At 48.2% G+C, this 15,016-nt stretch overlaps 1 protein-coding gene across 12 annotated transcripts in view; it reads right to left on the reverse strand.

The window, feature by feature from the left end:
- Positions 1 to 15,016, reverse strand: part of LOC142580151 (uncharacterized) — a 750,235-nt gene that overhangs the window by 487,359 nt on the left and 247,860 nt on the right. For 11 of the 12 annotated variants that reach the window (XR_012827590.1, XM_075690998.1, XM_075691004.1 and 8 more), the window contains one exon: positions 1,361 to 1,540. The exons of the other annotated variant lie outside the window; for it this stretch is intronic. Coding sequence is in view for 10 of the 11 variants with exons in the window: in XM_075690998.1 (XP_075547113.1) it covers positions 1,361 to 1,540 (180 nt within the window). In the remaining variant the exon portion in view is untranslated. The remainder of the gene's footprint in view (positions 1 to 1,360; positions 1,541 to 15,016) is intronic. 12 annotated transcript variants of the gene reach the window in all.

Genomic DNA, 15,016 nt, shown 5'->3' on the forward strand with positions numbered 1-15,016 from the left:
TACCAACGCTCACATATGGGGCAGAAACTTGGAGACTGACGAAGAAGCTCGAGAACAAGTTAAGGACCGCAGAAAGGGCGATGGAACAAAGAATGTTAGGCGTAATGTTAAGAGACAGAAAGAGCGCAGTGTAGATCAGAGAGCAAACGGGGATAGCCGATATTCTAATTGACATTAAGAGAAAAGTATGGAGTTGGGCAGGTCAGGTAATGCGTAGGTTAGATAACGAGTGGATCATTAGGGTTAGAGAATGGGTGCCAAGATCGGCAGAAGACAAGGTGGGCGATGAGTTTAGGAAATTCGCAGGCACTAATTGGAATCGGTTGCCACAAGGCAGAGGAAATTGGAGATCACAGGGAGAGGCCTTCGTCCTGTAGTGGACATAAAATAGGCTAATGACGGTGATGATTGATGTACAGCATAATCTATGGATTATAACAAAACAAACAATGTCAAAATTGATCCAGCCATCATTGTGCCATGCTTTCCACAAGTGAGTTGCCGACATGAAAGATACTTTTAAGAAATTGGGCCTCAATGTTTTGGAAGCAGTTGACCTATGATGCCAGGACTATGATACTTTGTGTCCTTGTATGCAGGGATCTATTGAGGCCCTGGCTTATTTATTTGGCAGAGTTTAGAAAGTTTCTCATTTACTGGGCCCACTACTTTTGTGCAGCTCTACAGAGTGCCAGGGCACCAGGCTGTGTGCCACCACAGGGCATGCTGGACGCTTGCTTGCTTGCGTGAGAAGACGGCGCACATCAGGCTGCTTTCCTTGGTTCACCCTTGCACGCTTCCCCTTGCACCCACAGCATACGACACACTTGGAATTTATACAGAACACGATGGCAAGAAGGTCTTGTTAATATGCTGCTCTCCTTCAGCAGCCACTCTCTGTCACGTGGGGCCTGAATTGAGAGGTGTATTTGCAAGCAACCGTATGTGATTCCATCTGTGTCTGCGACAGTTCCCATTTATGACTTGGTTTTGTTTTGCAGCTGAGTTGGTTTTGTTTTGCAGCAGCACTGAAATTTCATTACAATGATATCGCATATAACACACTTTATTACATAGAGGTTCAAAAGACATGGTGTTTTATGGGCAAGTTACAAAAAGTTATACTTTGTTAAATCGAGAATTTTGTTATACTGAAGTTTGTTATATCAAGGTTTCACAGTAGTTCATTTTCCTGCAATAAAGTTGAGTGAGTGCCATGTAGTGCTTCCTGCTTGTTCTTAGCCTCCCTTTATTACTACGTGGCTACAGACCAAAGGGTTTTGTAGGGTGCCTCATTTATCCAGACGCACTGGCATGGCGGGAGGGTACACATATTTGTGCGCACAGTCTCACTACACACCTGCTTTTCTTCCTTGCCGAGGGACGACTGGCAGCGGCTACGGTGCAAATAGAAAGACATGTAGGTCTCGAAGGCTCCTCGACAGCCCCGACACACCAGCTGGTCGAGGGACTCTGCTGCACGACGCAGGGCTGCCCGCACTTCCTGCTCGCTGAATGGCCGCTCATCATTCAGTCGTGCCTGCACATGGCACCATTCTATCACGAACATGCACAGCTGCTCTGGTGTCCTGGTGGTCAATACAAATGTCGGTGAGGAGAAGCAACACTTAACTGCAGCGCTTGTGACCACATTGTTACTGCACATCCTCCACCGTAGAAAAATACCAGAGAAATGGAAAAGATATCAAAACGACTTCAACAAAACCAGTGTGCCATGCAACCATGCCATACTTACCTAAAAATGAAAACGTGACAATAGTTTCCTCGCATATCATAATGCATTGTCATGACTTAGGGTGCACTTTGGTGTTGGGCTGCTAAGCACAAGGTCGTGGGATTGAATCCCGGCCACGGTGGCCGCATTTCGATGGGGGCAAAATGCGAAATGACTCATGTACTCATGTAGATATAGGTGCACGTTAAAGAACCCCAGGTGGTCAAAATTTCTGGAGTCCCCCATACAATGTGCCTCAAATTATGGTCGTGGTTTTGGCATGTAAAACCCCATAATATAACTTATTGTTTGGGGGTGCACTTGAAAATTAACAGACAAAAAAACTTGGTCTCACCACATATAGCTTAGACCACTTATAATGTAACTCCTTATAGTGCAGAACTGGCTATAACACAGCCTTTTCTGCCTTTGAATGACTTTCCCATGTACAGTGCAGTCTTCTACTTAGAACGATATCAAATGCAGAGTGCCATAAACAACAAAATAAGATTAGATAGATAGATAGATAGAGACAGACAGACCGACAGAGAGACAGACAGACAGACAGACATTTGTTTAAGGGGAACTTAGCGACGTAAATGTAACGATTGTTATGCATGGAAAACGTCATCCAGAAGGCAAAACGTTGATCTATATAACCAATACATGGTGAATAAAATATATACAGTCGAACCTGACTATATCGAACCCGTTTACATCGAATTATTCTATATATTGTCACGTAGCAGTGACGGTGAAGAAGGCATCAAAACTTTCATTAACGAAACTAGCGTTTTATTGGGCAAACTTGCGCCCTCAAAAGTGGGCTACACTCAAAAAACAATGATAGCGGCGAACACAGTCGGCGATCGTCGAAAATCTGATCAACATGTTAAGCGCGTCCGCTTTTATACATCAGTTGTCGAATGTTCCAGAGTAATCACTGGGCCCCGATTGCCTTCCACAAACTTCTACATTATTCACGTCGCGCACACATGCAATCAGATTACACAAGGGTCAGTGACAGACTGCGAATGGAACCATCGATAACATTCCAGAAACTTCCAATACATGCGGGCACGTCCTGCGCTCTGCGATAACATTTGTTGGGCGGTGAAAACGCGGTTGCCCGATGAAAATAGACAAGTACAGTCACCCACTGGTTTTCCGGACTCCAAAAATTTGGACATGCTCGATTATTCAGCCTGCTTCGCGGCACCGCCATTCTCCCTATAGACCATAATGTATAACAACTGCTGAAAGTTCGAACACCTTGCAACTTGTGGTCTGATTTTTCAGACACTCCTTGAGCCAACTCGATTGAGAGCACCACGCACCGACTCTGACCAGTGCATGGTTCGACTTGCTGAACACCATTTTTGTTTTGAAAGGAGCCTCCTTGCTGCCCCACGAAGTGCCGCTACTGCAAATCCCCGCTCATCATCATCGTTTCTGCCTGGTTCGACAGAGTGGTTACAGCAGTGCCAGTGTCAGCTTAGTAAGTCATGTCAAGACAATCCAGCAGCCGATTTGTCTCTTTCACGACCTACTGTATAGTAGGTCGTGGTTTCTTCGTGCATGACGCTGCGAGTAGGCCATGTTTTTCGTTAGTGCGACTGGTGTCGGTGTGATGGTGTTTGCTTTGTGTTGTGTCGAGGTTGCGGTGATCCAACGTGGCATACGGAAACATCGCGTCAAGTGTCTAATGCCGCCGACAGTGCCCGCACAGACTGCGCTGGGGAATGCCGGCAAGCCTGTGCCAGGAGGCCTAGGATTTGTCGCCTTCCAATGTGCTCCCTACTGATGCCGAAAATGTTCTGCCAAGACCTGAGCAGTGGTTCCATTGCGATTCCTGACACCGTCTCATTTGACAGTTTCACAGGTGCTGACACTGCTGTACTGACATGCACAGAACTGGACGACGGCGAGACCATTCGTCAGGTTTCTGCTGCACCGCAGGACGATGACGCCGAGTCGGAAGATGACACACCATGTGCTATGCTGCTGTCCCATGCGGAGTGTGTACAAGCAGTGACTGTGCTTTCTGCCGCCTATAGTGACCGTACGACCCTCTCCGAGATTCAGGCTTATCTGATTGTGCATAAACGGAACAGCGTGCAACGGCGTATTCACAATTTCTTCATGCCTACTGCCGAGCCCGAATAAGTGTGTGGAAATAAAGGATTCAATTTCTTTTTCTTAATCTGTTTTTCGGACACCTGTTTATTCGGACATTTCCGCAGTCCCCGTGAGGTCTGAATAAATGGCCGGCGATCGTACACATGTCAATAACCCCTCTTTAAAAGCATTAACCCAATGCTGCAAACAAACGAAAGTAATAAACAAAAACACACCCTAGCAAAGAAGCAACAAAGTAAGGAAGTTCGTCAGCGTGTGTAAAAGGGCTTAAGACGCACCACGTGGACCACTTCAGATCGTGCACGGCGCCGTTGTGAACGCGAAATACCATCTGGCACAACCTCATAGTCCAGTGCAACAATACGTTGGATGACCTTGTAGGGTCCAAAATAGCGTCGTCGCAATAGTTTCTCACTGAGTCCTCGTCGGCATATTGGGGTCCAAACATGGTCGCCGGGCTGGTACTCGATGTAGCGTCTTCAGAGGTTGTAGAGTCAGCTGTTGGTACGCTGCTGGTTCTTGATCCGTAGGTGGGCGAGCTGTTGGACATCTTCCGTGCGCTGGAGATAGGCAGCGACATCAAGATTCTCTTCATCAGTGATGGCATCGAGCGTCGTCGCCGGGTTTGTTCCGTAAACCAGCTTAAACGGCGTGATCTGTGTTGTTTCTTGTACCACCATGTTGTAAGCGAAGGTTACCTAAGACAGAACGGCATCCCAGGTCTTGTGCTCGACATCGACGTACATTGCTAGCATATTGGCGAGGGTCTTGTTCAGGCTCTCCGTGAGACCATTCGTCTGCTTGTGGTAGGCAGTTGTTCTCCTGTGGCTTGTCTGGCTGTATTGCAGAATGGCTTGGGTGAGCTCTGCAGTAAAGGCAGTTCCTCTGTTGGTGATGTTCAGAAGCGTCAGGTCGCAGCAGGATGTTTTCGACAAAATATTTTGCCACCTCGGCTAAGCTGCCTTTTGGTAGAGCTTTAGTTTTAGCAAAGCGGGTGACATAGTTCGTCGCCACGACGATCCACTTATTTCCGGATGTTGACGTCGGAAACGGCCCAACAAATCCATCCCGATCTGGTGAAATGGTCGGCAAGGAGGTTCGACTGGCTGTAGTAATCCTGCTGGGTTTGTAGGTGGTGTATTGCGTTGCTGACAGTCTCGGCATGTCTCAAAGTAATGGGCGACATCGGCGGTCAGACAGGGCCAGTAATAAATACCTTTCCTGTACCCAAGACAGCATCCGGGAGAATCCGAGGTGCCCAGCGGCTGGATCGTCCCGTAGGGCGTGCAGTATTTCTGGATGCCGCGCTGACGGAACAATAAGGAAGTAGTTGGCGCGGACTGGTGAGAAGTTCTTCTTCATGAACAGGTTGTTTTGTAGCGGTAACGAAGACCATCCGCGCTTAAATGCACTAGGGACAACGTCGGTGTTCCCTTCCGAATACTCGATGAGGCCTTTTAGCTCCGGGTCTGCTTGTTGCTGTTTAGTGAAGTCTTCCGCGCTTATGATTCCAAGGAAGCTGTCGTCGTCGTCGTCGTCTTCCGGCAGGGGATCGATGGGGGCGTGTAATAGGCAGTCAGCATCAAGAGTGTTTTCGTCCGGACCTGTAGATTACCGTGACGTCATATTCTTGCAGTCTCAGGCTCTACCGCGCCAGCTGTCCTGAAGGGGCCGCGATGGTCGCTGACTATTTTGAATGGCCTGCTATATAGGTAAGGGCGGAATTTTGCTGTAGCCCAAATGATGGTGAGGCATTCCTTTTCAGTCGTAGAATAATTGCCTTCTGCTTTTGACAGCGACCAGCTAGCATAAGATATCCCCCGCTCAAGTCCGTCTTTCCTCTGGACTAGAACGGCACCGAGGCCTAGGCTACTGGCGTCAATGTGGATTTCGGAATCGGCATCCTCGTCGAAGTGAGCAAGTACCGGCGGCCACTGTTGTGGCGCTTTAGTTCTTGAAATGGGTCGACCTGCGGCGTTTCCCACTTGAGCTCAACATTACATTTGGTTATATGTGTTAGTGGCTTCACGATGCGTGAAAATCCTTGACAAAGCGCCTATAGTAGGCACACATGCCAAGGAATCTATGCACTGTGTTCTTCTTAACGGGCTGTGGGAAGTTTGCTATGGCAGCTGTCTTCTGCAGGTCAGGGCGGACTCCAGATTTGCAGATCACATGGTCTAGGAACAGAAGCTCATCGTAAGCAAAGCAGCAATTTTTTGGCTTCAGAGTGAGCCCTGATGACTTGATGGCCTCTAATACTGTCGCAAGCCACCTAAGGTGATCCGTCGAAATTTCCGGCGATGACAACGACATCATCCAAGTAAACAAGACACGACTGCCACTTCAATTATGCTAACACCGTGTTCATGACGCGCTGAAACGTTGCAGGCGCCGAGAACAGTCCGAATGGCATGACCTTGAACTCTGAGAGGCCGTCTGGCTTGATGAAGGCGGTCTTTCCACGATCTCTCTCGTTGACTTCTATTTGCCAGTAGCCAGACTTGAGGTTCATCGATGAGAAGTATTTAGCGTTGCAGAGCTGATCCAATGCATCATCTATCTGTGGGAGGGGGTATAAATCCTTCTTCGTGATCTTGTTAAGTCAACGATAATCGATGCAGAAATATAGGGTTCCGTCCTTTTTATTCACCAATACTACAGGAGATGCCCACGGGTTTTTCAACAGCTGGATGATGTCGTCATTTCGTCGACTTGTTGCCTAATAGCGTCACATTCTCGCATCGAAACTCGGTAAGGGCTCTGGCGGAGTGGTCGGGCACACTATTCAGTTATTATGCAATGCTTTGCGACTGGTGTTTGCCGAATCCTTGATGATGTCGAAAAGCAGTCTTTGTATCATCAAAGCAGACTTCTAAGCTGTTGCTGCTTAATCATGGGGAGACTTGGATTTATATCAAAGTCTGGTTCAGGAACTGCAGTCATCGGGGTAGATGCGGCAGAATCCAAGAGGACAAACGCATTTCTGGTTTCCAGAATTCCCTTGATGTATGCAATTGTCATGCCCTAGTTGATGTGCTTTAACTCCTGGCTGAAGTTTGTCAGCAACACTTTCGTTTTTCCTCCGTGCAGTCGAGCGATCCCTCTTGCGACACAAATTTCATGGTCGAGTAGTAGATGTTGGTCACCCTCGTTGACGCCTTCTACGTCAGTGGGTGTTTCGTTGCCGATGGAAATAACAGTGCTGGATCGAGGCGGCATGCTCACTTAATCTTTGAGCACGCTCAAGGCGTGGTGACTACGAGAGCTATCCGGCGGTCGGTATCACTTGACCTTCCAACAGCATTATCGATTTTGACTGGTCGATGACTGCGCCGTGTTGGTTCAGGAAGTCCATGCTGAGAATGACATCTTGTAAACACTGTTGGAGGATATCGAAGGTAACAGGGTAAGTCCGGTCATGAAAGGTAGTTCTTGTCGTGCCGATTCCAGTCGGCATTATGAGGTGTCTTCTAGCTGTCCGAATTTCAGGGCCTTCCCATGCAGTCTTAACTTTCTTTACCTGGGCGGCAATGTCTCCAGCCATGACGAATCGGTCCCTGTTTCCACCAAGGCAGTGACTGTGTGGCCATCGAGAAGCATGCTGAGGTTGGTGGTTGTTTGTCTTGCGATACAGTAGGTCTTGGCATTTGATCACGGCTGCGTCGCATTAACCTGTGGCTGGTCGGCGTGCCGGAAAAGACGGGCCATCGCCTCCGTGAAGATTGCTATGATTGCTATTGGGAAGCTGTACTCGGGTTTCCAGTAGCGCTTGGGCGCACTCTTTAGGCATGACGCTTGTGAATGTTTGCAGGAAGCTGGTTCGGAACAGGTCCCACGTCGTTAAGTTGGCTTCTCGATTCTCGAACCACATCCTCGCCACATCTTTCATTGCGAAATAGACATGTCGCAGCTTGTCGTTGCTGTTCCAGCTGTTAAACGTAGCGACTCTCTCATACGTCTCCAGCCAGCTTTCCGGGTCGTCAAATGTGGAACCGTGGAACGTTGCTGGATCCCTGGGCTGCAGCAGAACAATTGGGGCCGCTGCGGCTGCCATTGGGGCTGTCTTCTTGGTCATCTCTGGACGATCTTCTTGGTTGTCTCTGGTAGAAGTCCGTTTTCCGGGCACAGCTGCTGTAGCCGACGGCTTCCTCCATGTTCCAGAAAGACGGTGTTGTCCTTGCAGTCCGAGCATAGATTACGGCTTGTCGGGGGCGTCCGGTACATGAACGTAAAGCACCTCCACCAGATGTCACATAGCAGTGACAGTGAAGTAGGCAGCAAAACTGTGATTAACAATGAATGAATGAATGTTTAATGTTTTATGGCGCAAGGGCCAAGTATGGCCAAAGAGCGCCATGTCCGTGTTAATGAGTTTGCAGTGAAATCATGAGTTTTATGAAGTTGGTGTGACGTGGCTGTAGAGGGGCCTTAAAAATGGTCGCGCTAAAGTGCGCAAAATCTGTATCATAAAAGAATGGCGATGACTTATGGCGTGTACTATGAACAATAAGACACATTTAAAAAGAATGATATGATGTCTAAAAATATATCAGGTTATATAAGATATGCTACAGCACTACTGCCTCCTTAGAGCCCTTGAACACAAGGGCCTGGAGGCATGTGCTATTCAAAACAATTATCGCAGCGGCATCCTCTGGAGCGAGGATGCTCTACGAATTTAATGGGCTTATTACGTGTAGAACTACATCCTTTAAGAAGTTGAGGACTGCCTTGGTGTTAAAAAGCGGTTCCTTACCAAGAAACATAGCCGGGTGTAGAGGGATGTAATAACGGTATGCAAGCGGAAAATGTTTCTTTCTTTCAGGTTCGGCTTTCCGACACTCCAAGAGGACATGGAGGACGGTCAGCCTCTCACCGCATCTACCACAGGTTGGAGGTTCACTTCCAGTAAGTAGAAAATGATGGGTGCCAAATGTGTGTCCTATTCTGAGGCGACAGAATAGGACATCTGTTCGCCGAGATTTTGTTGGGGAGGGCCAAAAACCTAACTGTGGCTTTATAACGTGCAGTTTATTATTTATTTCTACATCCCACATGCGTTGCCAGTGGTTTCGCAGTTTCTTTCATATGTAAGGTTTCAGATCTGTGAGAGGCACCAAAGCAGTATTATTAACAGCAGGGAGTGCAATTGACGTAGCCATCTGGTCTGCCAAAACGTTACCTTCGATTCCCCTGTGGCCGGGTACCCTGCATATGATGATTTGCTGGTTAGATAGATAAGCTTTGCACAGGTCGGAATAGACCTCAGTAAGTACAGGATTTTTATGTTTGTATGGTGACATTAAGGCCTTCACCACACTTAGGGAGTCTGTATATATAACCGCTTTTTGGAGTTTTGCTTTCTTTATACGCTTTACAGCCGACCATACAGCGTAGGCCTCTGCCGTAAAGATACTTGTTTCTGGATGTAGTATATAAGATTCCGAGAAGGATGGACCGACGGCTGCATAGGACACTCCGGCATGTGACTTAGAAGCGTCTGTGTAGAAGCCTGTGCACGAGTACTTGCACTGAATTTGTAGGAAATGCATTCTTATTTCGACCTCTGGAGCTGGAGCGTGTTTTGTGACTTTTAGAAAGGATAGGTTGTCACATATAAGAGGGAAGATGAAATAAAATGGTAGACGAAGAAAGGTTTCCAGAAGACGACGAGGATGGCGTTAAGAATGACGTGGATTAACCGAAGACGAAAGAAGATAAAGAAGAAGTTTCCAGTGAGGTGACAAGAGATGATTGGTGGAGAAGTATCCGGTGAGATGGAAAGCGACGATTGGTGGAGAAGAGAAGAAGACGAAGAGAAGGATTACGTGGACTAACAAGAAGGCTATAAAAGGGCGAGGAAGGGCGAGACATGGGGGGAGAAGAAAGCAGCGGAGACTCGGCGGGTGAGGGACGGTTCGACCGGAAGAGAGCGACGCCGGCTACTGCTTCGGCGTGCTCGTGTTCTACGGCTTTGCACCGCAGACTTTCTGCCGTTCCTGAGCCCGTTCCGGGGAGTCCACGGAGGACGCCACCACCTGCTACGGCCAGGGGTGTCTCTACCGCTGTCACCACTCTTCCGGGTGGTGCCCCAACGCCAACATCATCGGCCACACCTCCACGGGCGCTCGGACCGGGAGCGGGTACGACGCAACCAACGACGCCTCCAGCGACGCCAGTCCTCGAACGTCGAACGCCACTCCGACGCCGGCTACGGGACCCACACCACGCCACATACGCACCGAACCAGACGTGAGCACGAACGCCAACCACTCTCAATAGAACGCTAGTGGCAGTGTTACCGGTTCGTGTGTACTGATAGTTTTTGTACCGTGTGTGTTAGTTTTGTTAGGTTTGTGGGCTGCTGTTCGTTTCACGTGGGTTGTATTAAATGCGCGTCTGTGTGGGTACACCTGTCGCCTAGTGCATTCTTTCGGCCAGAGTGTTCACCGGAGGAGATCCGTGACATAGGTCACATTCTATCACCTGCCACTCCCAAGGAGGTAAAGGCTTGGTTAGGCGCATTAAGGGAAGCTCGAGGAGTGGGACATGCATTTCATCGCTAAGCTCCTTCACACGCAGTGAGAAAGGCTGTCTTATAGACGGACGGTTGCGGATAAGTGTAGCATACGTCATATCGGTAATGGTATTAAAACATGGGTGTTCAGGAATGGAATGCACTTTAAGGAAATAAGTAAAGCTGACGTATGATCTCTGTAAGTGGAGCGGCCACTCATCCGATTCGGCATATAGGCTTTCGATCGGGCTTGTTCTGAAAGCACCAGTGGCTAGGCGGATACCTAGGACAGGATCCAGCATCCTTAGCGCGCGCTCGGGGCGGCAGAGTTATACACTACGGCCCAATAATTCAATCGTGACTGTATTAGGCTCTTGTAGAGATTCATTAGACACTTTCGGTCACTACCCCACGTAGTCTTGGATAGAAGTTTCATTAAATTCATTGTTTTTAGACATTTTTCTTTCAGATATTTGATGTGTAGAATGAAAGTGAGTCTATCGTCAAGTATAATACCTAGGAATTTGTGCTCTTTGTTGATAGGAATTTGTTGTCCACACAGTTCTAAGCAAGGATCCGGGACCAGGCCTCTCTTTCGTTTAAAAAGAACACAAGAACTTTTGTGAGGATTGATTTTAAATCCGTTTTTCTCTGCCCACTTGGATACTTTGTTCAAACCATGCTGTACCTGTCTCTTGCACACTGCGAGGTTACATTATTTAAAAGCTATTTGAATGTCGTCCACATAGACAAGAGTAAAAAATGGCCGGTGGTAATGAAGCACGAAGCGTGTTCATCTTCACTATAAAGAGCGTGCAGCTAAGCACGCCTCACTGGGGTACACCAGTTCCTTGTGTAAAAGGACGTGACATTACATTGCCGACTTTTACACGGAATGTGCGATCGGATAAATAGCTTTCTATGGGGTTTAGCATATTACCATGAATGCCCATTTCTGCCAAGTCTCTTAAGATTCCGTAGCGCCACGTTGTGTCGTATGCTTTCTCCATATCAAGGAATATGGATAGGAAAAACTGTTTGTGTACAAATGCGTCACGGATGTTTCCTTCGATGCGTACAAGATGGTCAGTTGTGGAGCGCCCTTCTCTGAAACCACACTGATAGGGATCAAGCATGTTGTTCAGTTCAAGGTAATGTATGAGTCTGCGATTAATCATTTTTTCAAATACCTTACAAAGGCAACTTGTGAGTGCTATCGGGCAGTAACTTGCCACTGAGGAAGGGTCTTTGCCTTGTTTCAAAACAGGAACCACAATGGTTTCTTTCCATGCAGTTGGAAGGTATCCTGCAGCCCAAATGGTGTTGAAAAGTGTGAGGAGTGTAACTTGGGTGTCATTGTGTAAGTGTTTGATCATTTCATTCATGATTCTGTCAGATCCCAGTGCAGAGCTCTTGCATGCGCTCAAGGCAGCTCTCAACTCGGCAATACTGAAAGGCCGGTCATAGGGTTCATTCTGTCTGGGTTTTCGTTTTAATGGCTTACGTTCTTCTATTTGTTTATATTTGAGAAAAGATTGCGAATAATTGGTTGAACTTGACACTCTCTCAAAATGCTCCCCAAGTGAATCTGCCTGATCTTGCAGGGTATCGCCTTGTGTGTTTACCAAAGGGAGGGAAAATGTTTGTCGCCCTCTTATCCTATTAACCCTGTTCCAGGCTTTGGCCTCATCTCTGAATGAGTTAATACTTGATAAAAACTTGTGCAAAGTCCCAAGGCAGGCGGATTCGCCTGCCTTGGGACTTTGCTTTTTTAAAGTTCATAAGATTCTCTGGAGTGGGAGAAGCGCGTAGCAACCCCCACGCCTTGTTCTGATTCTTACGGGCGATCCTACATTCGCTGTTCCACCACGGTACACGTCGTTTGCATGCCAGACCACTCACTTCGGATATGCATTTTGATGCGGCATCTATTATGAATGATGTAAGATACTCCACAGCAGCATCAATTTCTAAAGAAGACATGTCGGCCCATGAGATGTTAGTGAGAGTTCGAAATTTCTCCCTGTTGGCTGTGTATATCTTCCACCTAGGAGCTTGTGGAGGATATTCGTTTTCTTTAGATGTTCTTATCAGTATAGGGAAGTGGTCGCTCCCGTAAGGATTGTTCGTAACTTCCCATTCGAGTTTGGGCAGTATGAACGGGGAAGCTATACTAAGATCTATTGAAGAAAAGGTTCTGTTTGCAAGGGAGTAATACGTGGGTTCCTTCTTATTCAGCAAGCACGCACCTGAAGAAAAAAGGAACTGTTCAACAAGACGACCTCACGCGTCTGTACGAGAGTCGCCCCACAAGGAGCCAATGCGCCAAGAACCTTATCTTGTTCTTGGCGCATTGAAATCGCCAAGAACAAGATAAGGTTCTGGCAATTCGTCTATAAATGACTGAAATTCCATGTTTGTTTAATTTGTAGTGTGGGGGTACATAAAGCGAGCAAATGGTGACGAGTTTATTTAAAAGAACAGCTCGAACCGCCACTGCTTCAAGGGGCGTTTGTAGCTGTAAACGCTGACAGGAAATACTTTTATGAATCAAAATGGCAACACCGCCTGATGATACGACAGCATCATCGCGATCTTTGCGAAACTTGACATACGGTCGGAGAAAGTTTGTATGTTGTGGTTTTAGGTGTGTTTCCTGTAGACACAGCACTGTTGGATTGTGTTTTTGGATAAGCTCTTGCAGATCATCAAGGTTCCTAAGAAGACCTCTGATGTTCCATTGAATTATTTGTGTATCCATATTGGAGGTCAATAGGTGCTGTGTGTAGAGAAACAGAAGTAGTGATTATGAAAATTACAGAGATTAAATTACAGGGCCCTTTCAAGGCCCTGTAACGGGAGTTTTGCCCTTTCTGGAGCGTTCGAGGGAGCCTCGCCGCTCCTTAGGCGCTTGGTGCGCCTTGAGGATAGGTGTTGTGTCCATTGCCTCTAGTGAGGCTCCGGACACATGCTCTTGCGAGCGAGAAGTTTTCAGAGGGAGTCCCGCCTTGGAGGGCAAGACCCCTGCGCCCACCAGCCCGGAGGTCGATGGGGCTCCCTGAGGGATTTGGCTGCGCCGGCTGTTGCCAGCGCTGGAAGGGGCCGGGGAGGTTGTGGCAGCCTCGGCTGCGCCCACCTTCGGGGTCGATGGTCCCTTCTGCTCGGTTGGCGGAGCAGCGCTAGCTGCAACCACCGTGGGGGCAGATGGTGTAACTGCCAACTCACTGCGTGTGGGTCGGACAGCCGCCGGAGGCCGTTGTGACGCTGCCCCCTGACGCGCCACTTCGGCAAAGCTTTTCTTTGGCAGGTATGCTACCCGCCTGCGTGCCTCTTTGAACGATGTATTTTCCTTAACCTTGATTGTGACTATTTCTTTTTATTTTTTCCATGATGGACAGGACCGCGAGTACGCGGCGTGTTCCCCATCACAGTTCACGCAGTGTGGAGCATTCTCGCAATTGTCAGATGGGTGTTCTTGGGCACTACATTTTGCGCAAGTCTGGCGGCCTCGGCAGTTCTGTGAACTGTGGCCAAATCTTTGACACTTAAAGCATCGGAGAGGATTGGGGATGTACGGCCTGACTCGGATATTTATGTAGCCAGCCTTAATGGTCTCAGGTAGCATACTTGATGCAAAAGTTAGAATTAAGCGCTTTGTCTCAATCTCCTTGCCATCGCGCCTGATCTTTATTCTCTTGACATTGGTCACATTTTGATCGCTCCAGCCCTCCAGTAGTTCGGCTTCAGTCAGTTCCATGAGATCAGCATCGGAAACGACTTCGCGGGTGGTGTTCATTGTGCGGTGCGGTGTGACCGTCACTGGAAAATTCCCAAACGATACTAGATTAGAGAGTTTCTCGTACTGTGTCTTATCACGCAGTTCTAAGAGGAGGTCGCCACTTGCCAACTTTGAGACTTTATAACCTGGGCCAAAAGCTTCACTAAGTGTCTTTGCAACAAGAAAAGGTGAGATCATTCTCGCTGCCTTTTCTTTTTTCTCTGAATGCACAACATGAAATCTTGGAAAATTGTCATTATTTCGGCCAAAAAACTTGAAGACTTCTTCGGTGCGGCCTCATTTATGAGGGCGATCAGGAAGTGTTGGAAAAGAACTTGCCATAGATATGTGTGAAAATTCGGCAGCGCCGCCAGCCACCCACCATGGAGCCCAACAAGGGGACGCTGCAGGACTGTGAAAAGACGGCCTGCATGCGCCAGCTGTACGACACTACTATAACCAAATCTGTTATAACCAAGGTTGGCTATCCCACACAAGGTTAACCCTTGCCGCCGAGGTGAATTAAGTAAATGGAAGAGAGGAGAAGACAGGAAAGGTCAAAAAGTAAGAGATAAAGACGAAGATTCGAGAGGAAGAGACAGGAAGAGGCGACTGCCGATTTCCCCCGGGTGGGTCAGTCCGGGGGTGCTGTCCACGTGAAGCCGAGGCCAAAGGGGTGTGTTGCCGCCGCCGAGGGGCCGTAAAGGTCCAAACACCCGGCATTGGCTCAACCCCCAGGATCCCCTTTTCCCCGGACACGGCTAAGCCGCGCACGGCTACACGCTGGAGGGTCTAACCCTCGTGTGCTCGGGTGCGTGGTGTCACAACACACCAAACGCCTGCT

Source organism: Dermacentor variabilis, chromosome 4, assembly GCF_050947875.1.
Source record: "Dermacentor variabilis isolate Ectoservices chromosome 4, ASM5094787v1, whole genome shotgun sequence".
Classification (NCBI taxonomy): Eukaryota; Metazoa; Arthropoda; class Arachnida; order Ixodida; family Ixodidae; genus Dermacentor; species Dermacentor variabilis.